This window comes from Schistocerca americana, chromosome 1 (assembly GCF_021461395.2).
Source record: "Schistocerca americana isolate TAMUIC-IGC-003095 chromosome 1, iqSchAmer2.1, whole genome shotgun sequence".
Classification (NCBI taxonomy): domain Eukaryota; kingdom Metazoa; phylum Arthropoda; class Insecta; order Orthoptera; family Acrididae; genus Schistocerca; species Schistocerca americana.
In genome coordinates, this window is record NC_060119.1 from 666,789,572 (window position 1) to 666,813,654 (window position 24,083).

At 44.1% G+C, this 24,083-nt stretch overlaps 1 protein-coding gene across 1 annotated transcript in view; it reads left to right on the forward strand.

Annotated features, from left to right (window-relative positions):
* The window catches only part of LOC124587979, a 183,527-nt gene that overhangs the window by 58,590 nt on the left and 100,854 nt on the right, over nucleotides 1–24,083 (forward strand). Inside the window, exon 3 of the mRNA XM_047131468.1 lies at nucleotides 10,962–11,017. Coding sequence (XP_046987424.1) covers nucleotides 10,962–11,017 — 56 coding nt within the window. The remainder of the gene's footprint in view (nucleotides 1–10,961; nucleotides 11,018–24,083) is intronic.

Genomic DNA, 24,083 nt, shown 5'->3' on the forward strand with positions numbered 1-24,083 from the left:
TACATGTATTTGAACTCCCTTTCGAGGTGCCTTCAGAGGTAGTGGTATCTGCATTCCGCCCATACGGAAAGGTGATTAGTCATACAGCTGAAAAGTGGGTTCAGTTCACTACATACTCGGTTCTCAGCGGAGTACGGCAGATCCGCATAGGGCTAACCAAACATGTGCCGTCCTACTTATATATATTGGTGGCTGCCGTGCAATTATAATTTATGATGGGCAGCCAAAGACATGCTCGGGATGTGGCTGTCTGCAACGCAGAACCACACAGTTACCGCCTGGGGACCTGACGGCCACGACCGCTCCGACAACGATACCGCGGACGTCCATAAAGACCCCCGACCGCGATCACCGATGGCTCCTACTACTGCCACATCATCGTCTCCGGTAATGACTCAGGCTGTTGCGGACGAACCGACGCCCTTGCCTCCTCCTCTCGACATGTGCAGTGGTGAGCAACTTATAGGACAGGGGACGGCCCTTGACTCTATGGTTGTGCCTACCGATGCTTTCGTGCCTGACCATCCGGATCCCCAGGCATCTCCGGACACTGAAGATCACGTGCGCAGGCAACGGTCGCCGAAGAGACGTCGGAAACGGTGGATCGCCCCGTCTGACACCTGCAGGACCCAGTCTAAAGACGATGAGGATCACAACTATCAAGATGTTCCTCCGATAGCCGGTTCCGTGGTGGAAGCACCAGTCTGCACTCCGTCGGAGGTACAACCATCTTTGCATGCAACAGGTACTGTACCTATGGACAGCAGCTGAGCCAGCACCACTCTTCCACCGTCTGCAGACTCCACAGGTACTCCACCGGACGCACACCATCCACTCACGTTTGCGTGGTCTGACGATGTAGAAGTCGAAACACCCACCAATGAGACAGCAGCGAATGCTGCTGCACCAGCCCACGACTGCTAATCGACAGGTTTACTGGATGGGGATGTGCAGCCTATTGGGACAATGCTCCTGTTCGCTGCTGCTCTTTGTGCCTCCATGAGCGTCCCAGTAGCCCAAATTCCACGACAGGCTTACAGGATTGGCTCCATCAATGTCAACACCATTGGCACCCCTGTCAAACTTCAATTGCTCCGTGAAATGCTGAGGGCGTCGGACCTCGATGTTGTCCTTCTGCAGGAAGTTCGCCTGGCGACGCTTCTTAATATCTATGGCTATGTTTCCTACCTCACGCCGTGTGCTGACGGTGACAGTGGGACAGATATTCTTTAAAGGAAGGCATTGAGATAGACGACGTGATTTACCTACCATCGGCTAGGGGTCTTGCTGTGACATTCCACGGTGTCCAAATCATCAATGTTTACGCTCCCTCTGGCACGGCCAAATGATGGGAACGGTCGCGGTTCTATTCAGAACAGGTCACTCTTTTGTTTGTAGCACACTACGACCATATTATTCTTGCCGACGACTTAAATTGTGTGTTATTCCAGAAGGACCAACATCCCAATTTCACCACATGCCAGGAAATCAAGCTGCTCGTGCATGAACTGAACCTCACTGATATTTGTAACCATGTGCATGGTGATCGACCTGGATATGCGTACCTCACCAGCCATTCAGCAAGTCGTCGTGACAGTGTTTGCGTTTCCCAAGGAATCGTAACTGCCACACTTGACGCTGAGTAATGGCCTACCACCTTCTCCGACCATATCGCCTACATTTGCGCTGTTTCACTCCAAAGGCAGAAGCTGTGGCGAGGTCGAGGCCTGTGGAAGCTCAGTGTCACCCATCTCAAGGATCCGGAATGCAGGAAGGTCGTAGAAACGACGTGGAAGAACTGTGTGAAGCGCTTTCCAGCGTATGCTTCAAGACTCCGGTGGTGGATCGACTGCACCTGCGTCGTTCGATGATGAATTACGGTCGCGACAAAACGCTGTGGCAACGACACACCATGGAATACTATTTGAAAGTTCTCCGGGAACTCTCAAACCATGCTCCCTCTGTTCAACGACAGGTTGAAATTCAACGGATTGAGGCGAAGATATTTCCTGTTGTGCGTCACCGCCTTGAAGACACAATAGCACGCGCAGGATGTCACGATTGTGTACTATGAGAGCCCCCGTCCATGCAATTTTCCGAGAGAAGCAGCGCTGTCAGAGAAAGCTGGCCAACGTCCTCAACCTGTCAGATGGTCGTCGATTGACGTCCCAGAATGACATAGTAAAAGCCTTTGTGGATCACTACAACCAGTTCTATGCAGCAGAGGACCACAACATGGCGATAACGACTGATGTCCTCCGTTCCTTGACAGGCATCCTCGACCAGGCTGCTGTGGAGATTCTCACAGCGACAATTACGGCTGATGACCTCGCTGATGCTCTTCGTAAGGGTGCGGCGAACAAAGCCCCAGGTCCCGACGGGTTTCCTCTGGAGTTTTACCGCACCTTCCCCTCCCACCCGAATTCGCAGAAGGCTTGCTTATCCCGGTCCCCAAACCACCGGGAGGTCGCGGAGTTGGACATTATTGGCCACTGACCATGTTAAATTGTGACTTCAAGATTTTTACCCGGATTCTTGCCGCTCGCCTTCGGTCATGCCTCAAGTCATCTCTCTGGATCAAAAGTGCTTTGGAGGTGACAGTAACATTCAGACGGCACTCAGCGATTACCGTGACGTCATACCCCTGGCTACGAGCTGCCGCAGTCGTGGTGCCTTAGTAACAATGGACTTCGACTACGCCTTTGATACAGTGAGTATTCCGACGGATGGCCTTTCCCCATAGGTTTATACACATCGCTTTGCGGCTCCTCCGAGGTGCCAAGTTGCGAGTACTGGTCAATGACCGTGTGGCGATTCCTATTAATGTCATGCGGCTGGTCCGTCAAGGATGACCTCTGTGGATGCTGCTTTTCGCCATCGCCCTTGTGCCACTGTTGCACGGTTTGAGGAGCCAGCTGACAGGGATAACAATTGGGGAGGGGGGGGGGGCATGCTTCCATCTGCCGCGACTATGCCGATGACGTGGTGTTCTTGGTTCTATCGGAGGATGAAGTGCAAGAGGCACTGGCATGGATCAACCAGTACGGGACTGCTGCAGGCAGCCGTGTGAACCTGACGAAATCTAGTGCTATGTCCGTCGGTAGAGGTCTTCCAGCAGAGAGTGTGGCCCCATTGCCATTAGTGGACAAGCTTAAATGTTCGGGGATCACCTTCACGCGTGATATACAGCGCACGATCTCATTTAACTACAAACGCCTGCTTCAAGCTATCCGCACGAACGTTCGTGGCATCCTCCTGAGAGCATTAGACATGTTACAAAGGGTGGATTTTGCTAACACTCATCTAATCTCGCGACTATCCCATTTAGCACAGATTTTACCGATGCCAAAGGCAATGGCACACAGACATTGTTCGGCTACTTTGTAAGCTCGGGTCTTGTCTTAAGTCCGCTACGACACGCTGACACATCCTCCTCGAGATGGCGGCCTCGGCCTTGTCAACGTCCAAGCAAGAGCAGCTGCCCTTTATGTAAGTACGATGGTTAAATCGTGGACCCGCCGCCGAACCGGATTATCGGCAAGCCTGATTGACGAATTGGCCCCTCCCTCTCGAGTGGCACCCGTTGCAGTAGCCTATATTTCTTCCTTTCTCCTAGAGAGAAATCCTACGGCACGTGATGTTTACCGCCTAATGACGAGAAATCATACTCGAAATGTTGTGGAAAGCCGATATCCTGCGATCGCATAGCTCGTGGTTTGGCGTTCTGTCCACCATGTACTCCTCGACAGAGCGCTCGTGCGACATGGTATCTGGTCGTTAATGGAAAATACATACACAACTTCGTCTACATGCCATAAAAATGACAGATTCGCCGCTGAGTCCTAGTTGCCACACGCTTGATACGGACGAACGTCGATTGATGTATGGATCTTCTGCAGAGGTGTGGCAGCTGATTCAGAAGATGCTTGCCTTTCTTCTACGTTACGGCTCCCCATACCATTACACCGAAATCTCTTCTGTTTCCAGATGAGACATATTTCCCACGTACGAAGACCAACGCTGTGACCTGGATAAAAGTCCTCTCTATCTCTTATTTGTTCCATGAAGGTGAGAAGAGTGTTCTTGATTTTTGGACGTTCCTGCAAGATCGCTTTACTTTTCTCGTGCACCATCCGCGGTGTCGTCAGTATTATGCCAACTTTTTGGGTATTGCCTTCTTTGATCCCCCCTGCAGCTGGGGTGTCCCAGGTATGAGAAGGTGATTTCAGTGAGATTGTGTAATACTGGGACTCGGTCCAATGTACCGGCAAAATGTAATATTCTTCGTGAAGACGTGCCTGGAACATGTCTGCCTGCCTTGGCATTCAGTGTACGTCTGCCCACAAGTTGGCGGTAGGCGGGTGCCACTTTGTTTGTTTTGCCAGCAGGGCGTTTTCTTTAATTTCTTTAATTCCATTTATATTTTGCTTGATATTGATGGTAATTACACATCATTATTTTTCGCCTGGAGGGCGTTATATGTGATCTCGACGAATATAAAAACAGATGGTAGAGCACTTGCCCGTGAAAGGCAAAGGTCCCAAGTTCGAGTCTCGGTCTGGCACACAGATTTAATCAGCCAGGAAATTTCTCAACTGAGGCTAATTGCCTTTGACGGGCCTCTTGAATCTGAGCGCGCAACCGCCTGATAGGCTGACTTCAATGCTAATTAATTCGCAAGCGGCGTAATGCGTCGAATTTTTTTCTTAGCAATTATTTCTCAGCACAATATACCCTGTAACACCCTTACAAGCTTTTGAGACAGCTTCTGATTACCCTGAATAGTGACCAGGGGAAATAAAAAATAAAGATGAATGTCAGTGTCGATAGCTACTTTCATGACACGACCCACGCACAGCCGCCTCACTGCGTTGCTGGCAGGACAGTCGTAATCTGTATGAAAATTACAACCACCTTCATTCTATTTCTTGGTGATTGAAAAAACAGGTTTAAAATGTTCTTCATTCCTACACTACTTCTAATCTGACCTTTACATGTTATCTCCCGACCAGAAACAGGATGAACTATTAAGGCAAACGAAATATTTTTTAGTTTTAATACGTTCTTGAATCATTTTTTATTTTTTCGTTTGAGGTTCTGTGTTCGGTGCTGAATTACAGGTTTTGAAGTCTACTGTTGTTCAACCAAATTTCCCGGTATTCTGTAGTTCACAAAGCCTATTTCTTCTGACTATTTAAGTTAACTAATGTTTTAACGCCATTTAAGAAGGCCTCTTCCCAGTTCTCTTCATTGGTTAATGTTGCCAATAGTTGATAACTGTAGGTCCATTTCACAGTTATCTGCCTGATGAAAACTTTTGGAAAAGATAAGATACGATATATATTTCTCTGAGCATAACATATTGACAGATTAGCAGTTATTATAGAATCAGTGATAAGGCGTTCAGTTCCTTTTAATACTGACAGAGCAGCAGGATGCAGAAAATTACGATACACTACCACAAATAACCTAACGTATCATCCGAATGGAATACGACACTTAGGTGACAAAAGTCATGGAATACCGCCTTATATAGTGTCAGACCTTCTTTTCTTAGGTGTACAGCGGTAACTCGGTGTGAGATGGACTTCATATGTCGTGGAAAGATCCATGCAGAAATATGAGCCATGCTGCCTCCATAACCGCCCATAATTTGAAAGTATTGCCGGTGCAGAATTTTGGGCATGAACTAACCTCCAAATTATGTTCTATGTGCGGCAGTGTGGCTTGCCAGATCATTCGCTCGAATTGTCCAGAATGTTTTTCTAACCAATCGCGAACAACTGTGGCCCGCTGACATGGCGCAGTGTCATCCATAAAAATTTCTTCGTTATTTGGGAACATGCAGGCCATGAATGGCTGCGGATGGTCTCTATGTAATTGAACATTACCATTTACAGTCAATGATCGGTTCAGTTGGACCCTAGGACACCATCAGTTCCATGTAAACACAGCCCACACCATTATAGAGCCACCACCAGATTGAGCAGTACGTTGTTGGCAACTTGGCTCCATGGCTTCGTGGGGTCTGCGCCACACAAGAACCCGACCATCAGCTGTTACCAACTGAAATTGGGGCTCATATGACCAGGCTACGGTTTTCCAGTCGTCTAGGGTCCAACCGATATGGTCACGAGTCCACGAGAGGCGCTGCAGGCGATGTGGTGTTAGCAAAGGCACTCGTGTCGGTCGTCTGCTGTCGTAGCTCATTAACGCAAAATTTCGCCGTACTGTCCTGACGGATACGTTCATCGTACTTACCACATTGATTTCTGTCGCTATTTCATGTAGCGTTGCTTGTCTGTTAGCACTAACAACTCTACGCAAGCGCCGCTGCTCTCGGTCTTTAAGTGAAGGTCGTCGGCTACTGCATTGTCCGTGATGAGCGATAATGCCTGAAATTTGATATTCTCGACACAAAAAATGGTTCAAATGGCTCTGAGAACTATGGCACTCAACATCTGCGGTCATCAATCCCCTAGAGCTTAGAACTGCTTAAACCTAACCAACCTAAGGACATCAGACACATCCATGCCCGAGGTAGGGTTCGAACCTGCGACAGTAGTGGTAGCGCGGTTTCAGACTGAAGCGCCTAGAACCGCTCCGCCACATCGGCTGGCATTCTCGGCACACTCTGGACGCTGTGGATCTCGGGTTATTGTATTCCATAGCGATTTCCAAAAAGGAAATGTCCCATGCGTCTACCTCCATCTACCATTCCGTGTTCAAAGCGCGTTAATTTCAATCGTGCGGCCATAATCACATTGGAAACCTTTCCACACGATTGAGTGCAAATGACAGCTCTGTCAATGCATTGTCCTTTTATCGCGCGACTGCTACGGTCGCAGGTTCGAATCCTGCCTCGGGCATGGATGTGTGTGATGTCCTTAGGTTAGTTAGGTTTAAGTAGTTCTAAGTTCTAGGGGACTGATGACCACAGAAGTTAAGTCCCATAGTGCTCAGAGGCATTTGAACCATTTTGTCCTTTTATACCTTGTACACGCAATACTACCGCCATCTATTAGTGCATATTGCTATCCCATGACTTTTGTCATCTCAGTGTATGACTTTGGGTGATCCTCAGTGTTCTACACCAGGAAAGTTTTTTTTATATGCGTTAACGATTTGTCTTCAACTGGAAAGGACAGCTCTAAAGCTGACTGCATGTGCACTATAAAACTGTCTTATTAGCTGATAACCAATCCTAATTGCTGTAGATTCATGTCAGAAGCTGAAGTAGCTGGAAAGTAACAACTTTTGGCTTCAGCTAGTAAGTCATGGAAGGAGTTATACCCTATACATCCAGTTTCTTACACGTGATTCTGTTCGTGATTTCTCTTGTGACACGACTAATGAAACAGAAAACACCTGGTCTTAGGTGATGGTAAGCTCTCGTGGATATTGATTATCTTCTGCTTCGATACACTGAAACTAGCTTTCGTTGAATAATTCCATTCCTCACACAACTTAGGCAAGTCATGTGTCATTCGTTCGGCTGAAGACTTTAGCAGTTAAGTCGCATAAGATATCACACACACACACACATGTGTCATTCGTGGTGTTTATTCACGAACCTTACACGGGCTTCTTTTTAAATACTGCAATTGGGGCTCTGACGCAGTATATATAATCGCTTAGGAGATTTGTGGATAGAAACTTTAGCTTGTTTAAAAGAAATAAACGCATTCATTCAGTGGAAACGAGATAGAGAATCGATATTTCTGTTGCGAGCACGTAATTAGCGCTCACAGCACTGTGTTGGACACCTGTTTAACAGCTTTCACAATATTTGATACCTCTTCACGAGAAATTGCATGTTTTGAAATTCAGGTTGGAAGTTCCCCTTTCAGGGAACTCCTTCGCTTCCATTTAGACGTATTTTATGCTTTCAATTATTTTATGGAAGCTTAATTAGCTGAAATCAAAGAAATAATAGATAACATTGTCCATGTAAAAGTACTTCAGATGAACTTGATGTTTTTGTAGTAAATGTAAACCAATGAAATGAACTGGAAAAGTGCGACGACTTTTCCCATCAACAGGATGCCGGGTTGTTTACCTTATCAGACCATCGTGAATATGATTTTCCACCGTTTCCCAAATAATTCCTGTCATATCCCGGGATTATTCTACAAACAGGCTTTTATATCTTTGCCCACTATTAAAATTCTATATTGTGTGTTTTATGTTACTATTTTCACTGTTATTGATATGATGGAGAATTATATTTTTGGTAAATTTTACAGATTTGTTTTTGAGCAGTTCTGGATATCTCGTGACATACTAAACGATTTTGTCTCTCTGACCAGACATCCAATAAAGTACAAATTAATAAAATAAAACTGATGAATAAGAGAACTTAAGTTATATATTCAACTTCTTCTATTCTTCACTATTGTGGAAGTAGGAAGTAGGAGTAACCTTAATTTCGCATATTGAGATTTAATCTTGTGTGTGGCATAGTGTATCCGTAGATAATACAGGAATTACAAGGATTATTAGAATATATTGATCCCCAAATGGTCTCGTTGCCAGGAGAGAAGAATACAGTCAATTTAAAACTATGCGGCAGTAATCAGATGGTTGTAGAATCTGCATAATTTGCTCTGTAATTCACTCTTCAGTGTTTGGCAGAGGGTTCTTAGAACCACTTTCAGGCCATTTCTCTACTCTCAACTTTCGAAAGGCATGTGGAAAAACTGAACATCTATATCTTTCCGTGTGACGTTTGATTTTCCTTACTCTGTTACGATGGTCATTTCTCCATGAGTAGGCGGGTTTCAACAAAGTATATTGGTTTTCGGAAGAAAAAGCTGATGATGGTAATTTTGTGAAAAGATCTCGCCGGATGGAAAACGCCTTTTGTTTGATGATTGTCACCCCAACTCGCTCATCATATCCGTGGAACTCTCTGCCCTATTTTGCGCAAAAACAAAACGATCTGCCCGTCTTTGAAGTCTTTCGATGCTCTTCGTCAGTCCTATATGTGGTAGGGATCACATAAGGCACACTAATACGCGAGGACGGACAAGCGTAGTACAGACAGTCTCTTTGGTAGCTTTATAGCACGTTCTGTACGTTATACCAATCCAACGCAGTCTCTGTTTCGCCTGCCCCACAAATGTTCTGTGTGATGGTTCCATTTAAACTGTACGTAATTGCAATCCCTAGGTATTCAGTGGCACCCACGTGGTAGTCCTTGGTTAGTTGGTTGTTTCGGGGAAGGAGACCAGACAGCGAGGTCATCGGTCTCATCGGAGTAGAGAAGGACGGGGAAGGAAGGCGGCCGTGCCCTTTGAGAGGAACCATCCCGGCATTTGCCTGGAGCGATTTAGGGAAATCACGGAAAACCTAAATCAGGATGGCCGGACGCGGGATTGAACCGTCGTCCTCCCGAATGCGGGTAGTCCTTCGTGTAACACGTAACTGGCTTGTGAATTTTACCTCCAGCACGTACACTGCGAGTATATTTTCTCTAGTAGATATAGTATCTTAAATTAAAGAAAACTAAAATAGTTTTGATCTAAGCTGTTATTAAATTAGCTCCACAGACAACAAAAATGCACTTCCAGCATTAAGCTAGTTTGGAGTACATGTAGTGACATAACGGATTAATGTGTGAGCTGAAGTTGCAAGAAGCCTTACAAGCCGACCACGTAACAGTTCCAAACATATGCTACGCAGAAGAAGCGAGGGTTAGGAAAACTTACAGCTACCAGTGGAATTCTATTAACACTTTGAAGACGAAGTACTTACAATCGCGAAATTGAGCACACGGAAGTCACAATTACTAATCGGAATGCCCACCTGAGGACAAATTACGTTACTGAAAGATGCGTGGATACAACACGTTAACTAATAACTAGTGAGATTACTCCCAGTGGAACAGAGAACCCAAAATTACAAGATTAAGATCAAGCGTGTTCTAGAAAGAATCCTTGATTAAATCACATTCTAGTGGCACGGCAAAAAGGATTTGATAATTGACAGAACCCTTAAAAATAAAGAATGTTTAATAAAAATGACAGATGCTAAGACTATTTCTCTCAGGCAACATAAAGCGTAAATTTCCCAAAAAATAATGATAGAGAACTCGAAAAAGGACACTGACATAATTATGTATCTCAGCATGAAATGTGTTTAATTTCGTACATTACCAAACTGTCAGTCCTTCACTACGTCTTGAAACAACGCAGCTTACTTGTACGATTATCTGTGAATAAATACTCGGTTCTATGTGGCACATAGTAGTCAAGTACACTTGACTGCTATGAATCTAAGTGAATGATATCTCGGTTCGCTTCATTACCGCAAGATCCTTTTAGAAGGAACGTAGATTTGAAAGCGAAGTACTCTGCAACGTTATACAACGTGTATGCAAAATCCTTGTTCCTAATGCAAGAGAAAGTAAATAATTTGAAATTCCTGGAGGCAAAGAATGAAGTTTCCATTTTGATGGTGCATGATGCGCTTTCCCACTATTTTGTCCTTGCTCGTGAATCAGATATGACATCACCTTTACCGTCTCACAAGGTTTGTCTTCGTATTTTGATACGATAGACTTTTCATACCAAAATCATTTTACATTGACTGTGCTCTGGAATCCACAATTACGTCACAAGCGTTGAGTATTAAATTGAGTATTATTATTACCAGAAAAATATAGGGATTTCGTCCTTTATAAGGAGAGTTCCAGGGGCATAATGAAATTGCTTAACTTATCTAAGGGGAGTTTAATATTTTACTAAATTGTGAAATCCTTTTGGAAGCTACTAATTGGCTTGGTAATAATGTCAATAACACACACACACACAAACACACACACACACACACACACACACACACACACACACACACACACACACACACACACGCTCACTATGAACAGTTTGTTATAATTTATTGTTTTACTTCCTTGAAATGCGTCTTTTCGTCAGCTTACAGTCTTTTTAATGTTCCAGAACTCGTTCGTGATGCGCTGTGGAACAGAATCTCATTAACGGATCTAATAACTGAGGTAAGTCCCCCATTTGATCCTTACTTTCGCCATAACGTTTTACGTAGTGCTGATATTTGAATGTCATCTGATGGAAAACATACTAAGTCTGTGGGACGGCGGATTTAAATATTTGGGTGGCTCACCGTCTTTTACGCGATCCTGCCAACTATTTTTGTGGTCAGCCAGAAAGCGATGGAGAACATACTGACCATAGTTTCCAGTCTGCACGTTCACATCATTGTCCAGCACACTGAAAGAAATGTTTCTAATCTCTATTTTCTTAGCGGGATCAAGACTATGATTATAAATGAAGATTTGGAATTCTAATTGATACACATATTTAGTAAAGTATCTCACACACAACATGAAGTATTATTATGTTCATACTGACAATAAATCTCTCTATCCTAAACAGCGCAATAAGCAGTTCAGAGGCGACCTCTACGGTAAGTTCCTACCAAATTGCCTTTCGCCCTGACTACTAATACTGAAATTAAGGGCTCGCCTCAAAAGTGGAAAATAATTGTCACCACTTGCCACGCAGATTTGTAAATATCACGGACGGCACACTAGTAGTTACTCTAGCGAAAATCTAAGCGATCCAGGACGGTGTACACTCCTCGCGAGTTCTCTATCAATTAATACTGAAAATCAACGTTTTCAAACAGCCTGTCTCTGACGTCATCCGAGGCAGCGCGCACTCCGGCGTTTGACAGACGCGGATCTTACAGCGGCTGGGTGCAAAGTGAAGCCTTCCTCTTGCTTTCGGCCTGTACTTATATATGTGGCGCAGCGGACGACCAAGGGAACACCTGCTGTCATCCGCCTTATGCACACGGCAGCAGTCTCTAAACGGCCGCAAACACAATATTTAATAACAAAGTTATGAATTAATTTAGAATCTTCTTAATTTTTACTTGCATGTAGGTAGGTTGGTTGAAATAACAGAAAACGTTTCAGCTCGCTTGCGCAAAAACTTTGCGTAACAGAATTTTTAGAACGGAACTGACAGTAGATCATTACCTCTGAACTATAACTTTAAGAGACTTTTTATTGGTTGTCATTAACATTACGGTCCTAAACTTGTTACAGCTCTATTACGTAATAGGTTTTATCATGTGCTGTAACCAAAATTTTCTGGTATTAAAATTACAGATACTTAATCTACTACAACTAAGGATGTTCTAGTTCCAATTTTAATTTTCATTAAATTAATCGAAAACTATTAGATGCAGCTTAATGAGGTTACTTAGTTATTATTTTTAGATTGAACTGTAGCATCATACAAATTTTCACATTTCTGAATCTAACAGTCGGTCAGAGTGGCCGAGCGTTTCTAGGCGCTACAGTCTGGAACCGCGCGACCGCTACGGTCGCAGGTTCGAGTCCTGCCTCGGGCGTGGATGTGTGTGTTATCCGTAGGTTAGTTAGCTTTAAGTAGTTCTAAGTTCTAGGGGACTGATACCTCAGAAGTTCAGTCCCATAGTGCTCAGAGCCATTTGAACCATAAGTCTAATATTTAGCGCCTTCAATTTTTCTTAAAAAGGTGGATTATGATTAAAATTTTTATTGTATCATGTTGAGACTTGCACCAGTTAATTTTGACATACATCTGCACATTATAAACAATTTCTGACTTTCTAGCTCTATTATTTGGCGCCACTTATTTTTTTCTTAAAACGATGTATTTAGGAAAACTATTCATCTAATCACTCTAAGGCTTGACATTTAAAACATTATCACATTAAAGTATATGTTGACAAAGTTTCAAAAAGCAATTTCAACTTTTTATTTTATTCTTAATTATGGTGTCATACTTGGGCGCTTCTCACAGACGCGTTATGGTGACGTGGCGCTTCTGGCTGTGAACTGGGGTAAGTCCCGGCACACTCGCTCGCCTCTGTCTGTATCTCACAAACGATACAGCTCCTGTTTCGCTACAAGTCGGAATCACAAAACCACCAAAACGTGCGGTAGTGTTTTTCGTTCAACGACAACCAATTTCGGCCCAACGACCATCTTCAGATCACGGATTAACACTACATCAGACTGAGGAAAATATCTTGTCGTCAAACACATCAACCTGATGTAATGTTAATTCGTGACTTGGAGAGACTTTCTTGACCGAAGCACGTAGACGGTGAGCGATTACGCATTATGACCTTTTGAATGTACAGCTTTTAAATACGCGCTGGCACTACCTGTTTGTCACCCACTACGCGCCACTGCAGACATTTAATGCCCGAGCGCCAAGTGCTGTACAGTGAAGTAAAGGTCTGTGAAATGCTGTTTTGGCCTTGGTAACATGCTTTCTTCATTACTCAAGGTCCGTGGTTTCTAACCTGTTGCTGGTGCCAGAGATCTCTTTCCTCTGAACGTTTTCATATTGGGATTTCCCAAATGCTTGTACATGTTGCTTCTTTGATTTGCGACATCTTTTTCCGCAGTTGCAGATATACAAGTTTTATAAGTGAAATACCGTATTTCGCAACTGTAATGAAAATTAAGTGTTAAGACCATTTTGTGCAATGTTGCATGCATCTATAATTATCATTATGTGTAGCGATCTATACAACGTTAGTTGCTATCACTTTTCTTCGTATTCTTTTCAATGGCTCTTCTCTCTAACTGCAATTGTGGTTGAGTCTTTACCTATTCCAACCATGAAGCCCGCTACAAGTAAACAGATGATGATCGACGGTGGATACAACTTTCTACGCTCATCACTGCATATTGCTTTCCACTAATAATTGAAACTTCACTAATCCAAAATATTGTTGTGATGTTATGGTTGCTACCTTTACAGTATATCACATAGAACACGTTTTGGAAAGAATTGTAAAGTTCATTCTCTACTCGTAATGGTACAGACTGGCTCTGGTGTAACTGCATGAAATATATGCACAACTGCGTACGGACAACCATCAGCTCTATAATGGCATGACGAACACAGATTTCCTGCTTATCGTGAGCGGTCGCCTTACCATCAGGCTGCCCGAGCTCGCCCCACGGCCAGTCTCAAACTTCCACATGTCAATGATGTGTCTACAAACTGCACTCATACACCTGTTACGTGTACTCCGAGACAGGGGAGACATTTTAATTGAAAGTCGCTCGCCCGGTGTCGGCTGATAGATATGATATCGCGGAGCAAGTGTTGTCGACATGGATGCATCGATCTGGAAACTTTTCGAGATTTTTGGTAACAACATTTCCCATTTATATATTGTTGTTGTTGTGGTCTTCAGTCCTGAGAATGGTTTGATGCAACTCTCCATGCTACTCTATCTTGTGCAAGCTTCTTCATCTCCCAGTACTTACTGCAACCCACATCCTTCTGAACCTGCTTAGTGTATTCATCTCTTGGTCTCCCTCTACAATTTTTATCCTCCACGCTACACTCCAATACTAAATTTGTGGTCCCTTGATGCCTCAGAACATGTCCGACCAACCGGTCCCTTCTTCTTGTCAAGTTGTGCCACAAACTCCTCTTCTCCCCAATTCTGTTCAATACCTCCTCATTAGTTATGTGATCTACCCATCTAATCTTCAGCATTCTTCTGTAACACCACATTTCGAAAGCTTCTATTCTCTTCTTGTCCAAACTATTTATCGTCCATATAAATACTTTGAGAAACGACTTCCTGACACTTAAATCTATACTCGACGTTAACAAATTTCTCTTGTTCAGAAACGCTTTCCTTGCCATTGCCAGCCTACATTTTATATCCACTCTACTTCGACCACCATAAATTATTTTGCTCCCCAAATAGCAAAACTCCTTTACTACTTTAAGTGTCTCATTTCCTAATCTAATTCCCTCAGCATCATCCGACTTAATTCGACTACATTCCATTATCCTCGTTTTGCTTTTGTTGTAGTTCATCTTATATTCTCCTTTCAAGACACTGTCCATTCCGTTCAACTGCTCTTCCAGGTCCTTTGTTGGCTCTGACAGAATTACAATGTCATCGGCGAACCTCAAAGTTTTTATTTCTACTCCATGGATTTTAATACCTACTCGGAACTTTTCTTTTGTTTCCTTTACTGCCTGCTAAATATACAGATTGAATAACATGGGGGAGAGGCTACAACCCTGTCTCACTCCCTTCCCAACCACTGCTTCCCTTTCATGCCCCTCGACTCTTATAACTGCCATCTGGTTTCTGTACAAATTGTAAATAGCCTTTCGCTCCCTGTATTTTACCCCTGCCACCTTTAGAATTTGAAAGAGAGTATTCCAGTCAACATTGTCAAAAGCTTTCTCTAAGTCTACAAATGCTAGAAACGTAGGTTTGCCTTTCCTTGATCTTTCTTCTAAGATAAGTCGTAGAGTCAGTATTCCCTCACGTGTTCCAACATTTCTACGGAATCCAAACTGATCTTCCCCGAGGTCAGCTTCTACCAGTTTTTCCATTCGTCTGTAAATAATTCGCGTTAGTATTTTGCAGCTGTGACTTATTAAACTGACAGTTCGGTAATTTTCACATCTGTCAACACCTGCTTAAACTACGGAAACTTGGCATTACGTGCGCCGATTGGCCGCTGGATTTCCCTGTTGCCGGATGCTCTGGATAACTCATGACATCGAATGCTTTGCCTGCCGGAGTTGTCCAGCAATGAACGTTTCGAGTGTTGTAAAGGTCGTCCCGATGGAACGTGCACTCGTCGGTAAATAACACTATGGCGGGGAAGTCCGGATCTCATGCAGCACCACGTCGCAGAATCCAACGGCAAAACCCTAGCCTGTGTTCATAGTCCGCCACAGGATTTAGGTCTTGGACAGGGTGGAAACTAAACGGATGCTGGCCGTCATACCTAAAAATATCCCAGACTAACCGATGTGTGACCCCAATGTCGTGTCCAACCACTTGAGTACTTGTCGTAGGTGCTTCCTCGAAGTTCTTGAGAACAGTCTCTTCAAATGCAGCATCCCGTCGTGTTCGAAGTCTTCCAGCATCACGATGATATCCTGCTAACGAGTCTGTTTCGCCAAGACGACGGTGAACTGCTGTAAACGTTTGCGCGTGTGGGTGGCGTCTTGCTGGGTAGCGTTCCTCATAGAACCGTCGAGCTTCATGCGCATTACCATAGGCTAGTTCATAAACAAAAACCATACATTCGTTGTTCTTCAGTCGAATACTGTGCCACCATGCTTACTGTATGACTAAATCGTAGGTGACGTGTGTGTGCTCCGAAGCGAGGCTTACGTGTGAGTACATCTGACGTGAGGCGGATACAAACAGGAAGACCTATTCGACGCGTGTGCAAATCACGTTGGGCCAGTGGCAGGGCGAGGGACGATTGCATGTGTGAACCGACAACCATAGCGCTCCCGTCAACCGACGAACGGCAGTAGGGCAGTCCCACGGCCAATCGGAGAGCGTGTAACCAAGTTTCCGTAGTTTAAGAATGGTGCGTTGTCGACCTACACAACATAAATAATTTTGGTTTCTACTGGCATCAGCTATCCAGGATTAAAATTTCGTGACACAGTTTTCTCATATATATATATATATATATATACTCCTGGAAATGGAAAAAAGAACACATTGACACCGGTGTGTCAGACCCACCATACTTGCTCCGGACACTGCGAGAGGGCTGTACAAGCAATGATCACATGCACGGCACAGCGGACACACCAGGAACCGCGGTGTTGGCCGTCGAATGGCGCTAGCTGCGCAGCATTTGTGCACCGCCGCCGTCAGTGTCAGCCAGTTTGCCGTGGCATACAGAGCTCCATCGCAGTCTTTAACACTGGTAGCATGCCGCGACAGCGTGGACGTGAACCGTATGTGCAGTTGACGGATTTTGAGCGAGGGCGTATAGTGGGCATGCGGGAGGCCGGGTGGACGTACCGCCGAATTGCTCAACACGTGGGGCGTGAGGTCTCCTCAGTACATCGATGTTGTCGCCAGTGGTCGGCGGAAGGTGCACGTGGCCGTCGACCTGGGACCGGACCGCAGCGACGCACGGATGCACGCCAAGACCGTAGGATCCTACGCAGTGCCATAGGGGACTGCACCGCCACTTCCCAGCAAATTAGGGACACTGTTGCTCCTGGGGTATCGGCGAGGACCATTCGCAACCGTCTCCATGAAGCTAGGCTACGGTCCCGCACACCGTTAGGCCGTCTTCCGCTCACGCCCCAACATCGTGCAGCCCACCTCCAGTGGTGTCGCGACAGGCATGAATGGAGGGACGAATGGAGACGTGTCGTCTTCAGCGATGAGAGTCACTTCTGCCTTGGTGCCAATGATGGTCGTATGCGTGTTTGGCTCCGTGCAGGTGAGCGCCACAATCAGGACTGCATACGACCGAGGCACACAGGGCCATCACCCGGCATCATGGTGTGGGGAGCGATCTCCTACACTGGCCGTACGCCACTGGTGATCGTCTAGGGGACACTGAATAGTGCACGGTACATCCAAACCGTCATCGAACCCATCGTTCTACCATTCCTAGACCGGCAAGGGAACTTGCTGTTCCAACAGGACAATGCACGTCCGCATGTATCCCGTGCCACCCAACGTGCTCTAGAAGGTGTAAGTCAACTACCCTGGCCAGCAAGATCTCCGGATCTGTCCCCCATTGAGCATGTTTGGGACTGGATGAAGCGTCGTCTCACGCGGTCTGCACGTCCAGCACGAACGCTGGTCCAACTGAGGCGCCAGGTGGAAATGGCATGGCAAGCCGTTCCACAGGACTACATCCAGCATCTCTACGATCGTCTCCATGGGAGAATAGCAGCCTGCATTGCTGCGAAAGGTGGATATACACTGTACTAGTGCCGACATTGTGCATGCTCTGTTGCCTGTGTCTATGTGCCTGTGGTTCTGTCAGTGTGATCATGTGATGTATCTGACCCCAGGAATGTGTCAATAAAGTTTCCCCTTCCTGGGACAATGAATTCACGGTGTTCTTATTTCAATTTCCAGGAGTGTATTATTGGTGTTGTGGCCTTAAAGAGCGCATTTGGACTAAACTACATGGCCAGTTCCTTTTGCTGCCTTCCTTGCTGCCCAAACTTCCCTCATTCGCTCGCTGTGTTTCTGTTTCCGGTCCTCTGTCCATGCTTCTTGTCGGCTTTGTGTCTTCGGCTTCATCTTGATTGCCTTTTTGGTTGCCCATATTTCTTTCATCTTCTGGGTGTGATCTTGCTTGCGTTCTTCGGTCCATTTTATGCCTGTTCGTTTGTCGCATTGTATCTCATGTAGTTTACTTTTCTTAATGATGTTTCTGAACTTTATTCTGTCGTTTATTGTGTCTGCTGTTATGTTGAGCTGGTTCAGATCGTTTTCTACCTCTGCCACCCATTTGTTGTTTCTAGTGGTTACCCAGCCAAAGATCTGTTTGGTCAGCCTGTGTGATGGCATTCTGAATAGTTGTCCATAGAATTGTAGTCTGCGTTTCCTAATCTTTTCTATGATTGTCTCCGTATGTTTGTACAGTTCCTCTGTAGGTTTCTTGATCCATATTCCATTGTTGTTAGTTGCGCCAAATATTTTCCGTTCTACTTTTTCTAATTGTCTGATACGTGTATGCCCTAGGATTAGTGTGGTCTCTGCTGCATATAGTGCCTCGGGGAGCACCACCGTGTCGTAATGGCGTAATTTGGCTTTTTGTGAGATAGACTTCTTGTTGTAATGATTTCACACTACTTTGTATGCCTTGTCCAGTTTAGTCTTTCTTTCTTCGTTTGAGTCTCTGTTATGTCCACTCATTTGTAGTGTTTCACCGAGGTATTTGAAGTTTGCCGTTTTGTAAATCGTGCCATACTTTGTGTTCAGAGATGAGAGTTTCTTTGTGCTCATAAACTGTGTCTTTTCGTAAGAGATCTGTAGTCCAGTTTTGGAAGCGATTTCGTGCAGTTTTTCAATAGTGTCTTTTGTTTCCTTTATACCTTTCGTGACAATCGGCAAATCGTCTGCAAAAGCCAGGCATTTAATCTGTAGGTTTCCTAAGGTTATCCCGTGTTGTGATGTTTCCCATTCTTTTATGACCTTATCTAACACCAGATTGAAAAGGAGAGGTGAGAGGCCATCGCCTTGTCGGACACCTGTGCGAATTTCAAAGGGCTCTGATAGTTCCCCACAGAACTTTACTTTGGAGGTCGTGTTGGTTAGAGTTTGCTCTATGATAGCCCGTGTTTTGTTGTCTACTTTGTATTCTGCTAGAATTTTGAAGAGAGTTTTCCGGTCGATAGAGTCGTACGCCTTTTTCAAGTCAACAAAGGTAATGATCAGGTTCTGTTTGTGTTGTGAAATCATTTTCAGGTTCCAAATTTGTTCCGCACAAGACCGCCCTTTACGGAAGCCTGCTTGGTATTCCCCAATCAAGTGGTCGGTTTGGCATTCTAGTCTGTTCGGTAAAGCTTTAGAGAGGATCTTGTATGTGACCGGTAGTAGGGATATTCCTCTGTAGTTGTTCGGGTCAGTCTTGTCACCTTCTTTGTGTAGTGGGTGTATCAGGGCAGTTTTCCAGCTGCCAGGAATTTTCATGGTCTTCCAGATGTCTTCCAAGATCCTGTGGATGTCTTTGGTGAGTTCTGGGTCTTTCAACTTCCAGATTTCTGCGATGATGCCACCTTCTCCTGGTGCTCTACGATTCTTGAGTGACTTTATTATTTCTTTAACTTCTTCTAGAGTTGGAGGTTCACTATCTGGATTGTATGTGCTCGTTTCTGTCATCATTTCTTCCATGGGGGGGGGTCCGTGTTGAGCAGTTTTTCAAAGTACTTTGCCAGAATGTCACAATTGTTTTTGGTATTGGTTTCTAGGGTTCCATCCGGTCTTCTGAAGCACAAGTTGGGTGGTTGATATCCAGTCATATTTTCTCTGAACGTTCTGTAGAAGTTTCTTGTATTGTTCTTCATGAAGTCCGATTCGATCTCTGTCAGTCGTCGTTTGTCATACTGTCGTTTGTCACTGCGAATGATTTTGCTTGATTGCTTCTGTGTTTTCAAGAAGTTCATCCAATTCTCTTGGGATTTATGGCTACAAATTTTTTCCATGCACTGATTCGTTGGTCAATAGCTTGGTCACATGTGTGGTTCCACCAACGGTGTTTCCGTGTTCGTGGTGCTTGTGCTGGTTTCATGGCCTCTCGGATTCTTCGTGAAAGTTGTGTCCAGTCTGTCGTTTTCTCCATTTTAATTTTGTGTAATATTTGTGTCTGGTTTAAAGTAACGTAGTCTGGATCTGGTCTAACAATTTTGTTCTTCTGGAGCTTTTTCTTGGGCAAAAGACGAATCCTGATCTGTAGTAGGTGGTGGTCTGAGTGGAAGTAGCCTTTACGGGTGTCTATGTTCAAAATTTCTTTTTGTGAGTCTTTCTGCACTATTACGTGGTCGATTTGTAGTTCTTGCTTTCCGCTGGGGAATTTCCATGTAGTAAGTTTTCGTGTTGGTTTCTTGAATTTTGTTGACATAATGGCGAGGTCGTGGCTTTTGCAAAAGTCTATCAGATGTTTTCCGTTTTTGTTGGTGTCCTTGTGTGGAGTATGTTTTCCTGTGATATGTCTGTATATCTTTTCTTTTCCGAGTTTGGCGTTGAAGTCTCCCAGTATCATTTTGACTCTATGTGCAGGAATTTTTCTGATAGTTTCTTCCATTGTCGTCAAGAAGTCATCAATTTCGTCCGGGTTTTTCCTGTTTTAGTCATTAGTCGGTGCATGTGCGTTGATTATTGTGTAGGATTTATTGGCTGATTTCAATGTGATGGTGCTGATTCTTTCGTTTGGTGACGAAAAGTCGATTATGCTGTCCGTGATGGACCTGTGTACTGCAAATCCTGTGCCAAAAAGCCTTAGGTTTTTCAGTTGTCTCGATGGTTTTCCTTTGTATATTCTGAAATTCTCCGTGTTGAAATGGTCTTCGTCTGTGAATCGTGTTTCTTGCAGTGCACATATTTTGATTTGAAATTTTTCGAGAGTGTCTGTCAGTTGTTTCATCTTTCCTGTCTTCATCAGTGTGTTCACGTTGAGTGTGCAGATGTAGTGTTTGCGTTTGGTCTTGAGGGAGTTTGAGAAGCTCCGATTCTTCTCATGATGTCCGTGAGCCCCCGGAATCCGATGCTCACGACAATCCCAGTCTATTGACTGGGGCCCGGGGTAATGAGATTTTTCTCTTTGTACCATCATGATGTTTAGTAGTTGGATGTATGGCATGCTGCCGAGTACAACCTGACTTTCCAGATCAGGAGGTTGGTTGAGGCCGCCACTGACATGTGGAGCAGACGCCTTTTGTAGCCGCCCACTGTGGGAACAGACGCTACTAGTAGTTTTGGTCCGCCCCGAGTATTTCATTTCCTCGGTACCACCTATATCTAGGAGGCATTCCCCTATCCGCCACCTGGGGAGGCGCTCGGTTGCGGGTCTACTAACCGCCCCGATATATATATATATATATATATATATATATATATATATATATATATATATATATATATAATAAAGGGAAACATTCCACGCGGGAAAAAATATATTTAAAACAAAGATGATGTGACTTACCATACGAAAGCGCTGGCAGGTCGATAGAAACACAAACAGACACATACATACACACAAAATTCAAGCTTTCGCAACAAACTGTTGCCTCATCAGGAAAGAGGGAAGGAGAGGGAAAGACGAAAGGAAGTGGGTTTTAAGGGAGAGGGTAAGGAGTCATTCCAATCCCGGGAGCGGAAAGACTTACCTTAGGGGGGAAAAAAGGACGGGTATACACTCGCACCCACACACAAATCCATCCACACATATACAGACACAAGCTGCTGCTGATGAGGCAACAGTTTGTTGCGAAAGCTTGAATTTTGTGTGTATGTATGTGTCTGTTTGTGTTTCTATCGACCTGCCAGCGTTTACGTATGGTAAGTCAAAAAAAATGGTTCAAATGGCTCTGAGCACTATGGGACTCAACTGCTGAGGTCATTAGTCCCCTAGAACTTAGAACTAGTTAAACCTAACTAACCTAAGGACATCACAAACATCCATGCCCGAGGCAGGATTCGAACCTGCGACCGTAGCGGTCTTGCGGTTCCAGACTGCAGCGCCTTTAACCGCACGGCCACTTCGGCCGGCCTATGGTAAGTCACATCATCTTTGTTTTTAAATAAATATATATATATATATATATATATATATATATATATATATATATATATATATATATACACTCCCCTGCATATTCTTTATTAATATATTGGGCTCGAGACAAAGGCGCATGGCGCACTGCAAAGGTGCCTGTTGAGAAAGAACCTTTCAACAGTCAAATTCGGACGAGAAGACGTCTGAGGAAAACCTTGGAGTCTGGGGGATAGAGGCGGAATATATATGATGTTTCTCCCATGCATATATAAATGGTGTTTCCGTAAGCGTGTAAAAACTTAACAGGACATAGAGGATGCTCCACTGAACAATTACCGGCAGGGAACCTGGGGTCGGAAAAGCCAACCTAAGGAAATAATAGGGATAAAATCACATTACTGTGTACTTTTTTAATTTACATTAGTCAAGTGCAAATACCATTATGACTGAATGAACATACCATTTGTATTGTATCGTAGAAAATGTGCTGAAACTGACGGCCATCAACCTCAATTCAAGCGTGACATTGGCGAACAAGATTCAGACACCCGTTGACAAATATCCCAGGTATGTTTCGATTCACGTCATAGGCAGCTACAATGCTGGTAACTAATTCCATCTTAGTATCCACTGGGGTCTCATACAAAAGCGATATTAGATATCCCCACAGGAAATAATCAAGGTGATTCAGGTCAGGTGATCTTCCAATTCAGCGACCAGGAAATACTGTGCCGGTACCGCTCCATCATATTGTACTACACGTCTCTCAATGCCACTGTGTAATGAATGGGTCCGTCACAGCACGTTCTGTCATGGGACGATATAAATACGATAGGACAGAGCCACCTTACGGACCAGGGAAGCAAACAAAACCTGCAGCATGACTTCCTGGTAATAAGGCTCGTCCACCTTGTTTCCTGGCAGGAAATAAAGAATGTATAAGTAAATAAACAGCATAGTACGTGTAAACGTGTGCATATGTTAGTTGTAAATAACCTTGAAAACAATAATGCTAGACAAAGCTGTAGACAAATTTACTTCTATATCTAATTATGCTGGCTTCTCCGACCCCAGGTTCCCTACCTCAAATTGTTCAGTGAAACATTGTCTATGTCCTGTCACATTTTTGCACGCTCTTACGAAAACACTCTGATATTCCCTAATGAAATTTCGGACGTACATAGACTACATATACTTTTAATATATGTAATATGTAAATAACTAGCGAACCCCGCAGTGCCTAGAATTGCTAAACATTTGTTGGATTTGGTCATACGTTTTAATCTCCTTCTCCTCCTCTCTGTCCATCTCCTCCCTCCCCCTCTCCATGTCCATTTCCCACTCCCCTCTCTTTGTCCATTTACTTCTCCCCCTCTCTCTCTGAACCTGAGTCTCTTTTGTTTTTATTGCAAATTCAGATTTCGCAGTAGGATTCTAATCATAAGTCAAAAATTGTACACAAAACAATGTGACGTTTTGTTTCCTTTCTCACAGTCGGTTTTCAGAGTAAAGGGAAAGTTGTATTTGTGGCTTATTGGCTTATGATTAGAATACTACTGCGAAATCTGAATTTGTAATAAAAATAAACTAGGTTCAATTTTAGAGAGAGGGGGAGGAATAAATGGACAAAGATAGGAGAGTAGAAAATTGACGTAGAGAGGGGGAAAGAGGAGATGGACAGAGGAGGTGAGAAGGAGATTAAGACATATGACGAAATCCAGCACATGTTTAGCAATTGTGACGTATTCTGGGGTTCGCTAGTACATTTATGTATTACACATATTAAAAACATATTTAGCCTATGTCTTCCGAACGTTTATTAGAGTAAAAATTTAAAGTTAATCGGTCAAGTACTTTTCGAGATTTTTGGTAACAATGTTTATATAGTAATATAGATAACCGTTCTATGTCGGCCATGTGTGTTGGTTTAGCTTTCCGATATTTTATATACGAAGGGAAGAACCATACTCAGTCATTGACTTGTTCGTGTTATTAGCCA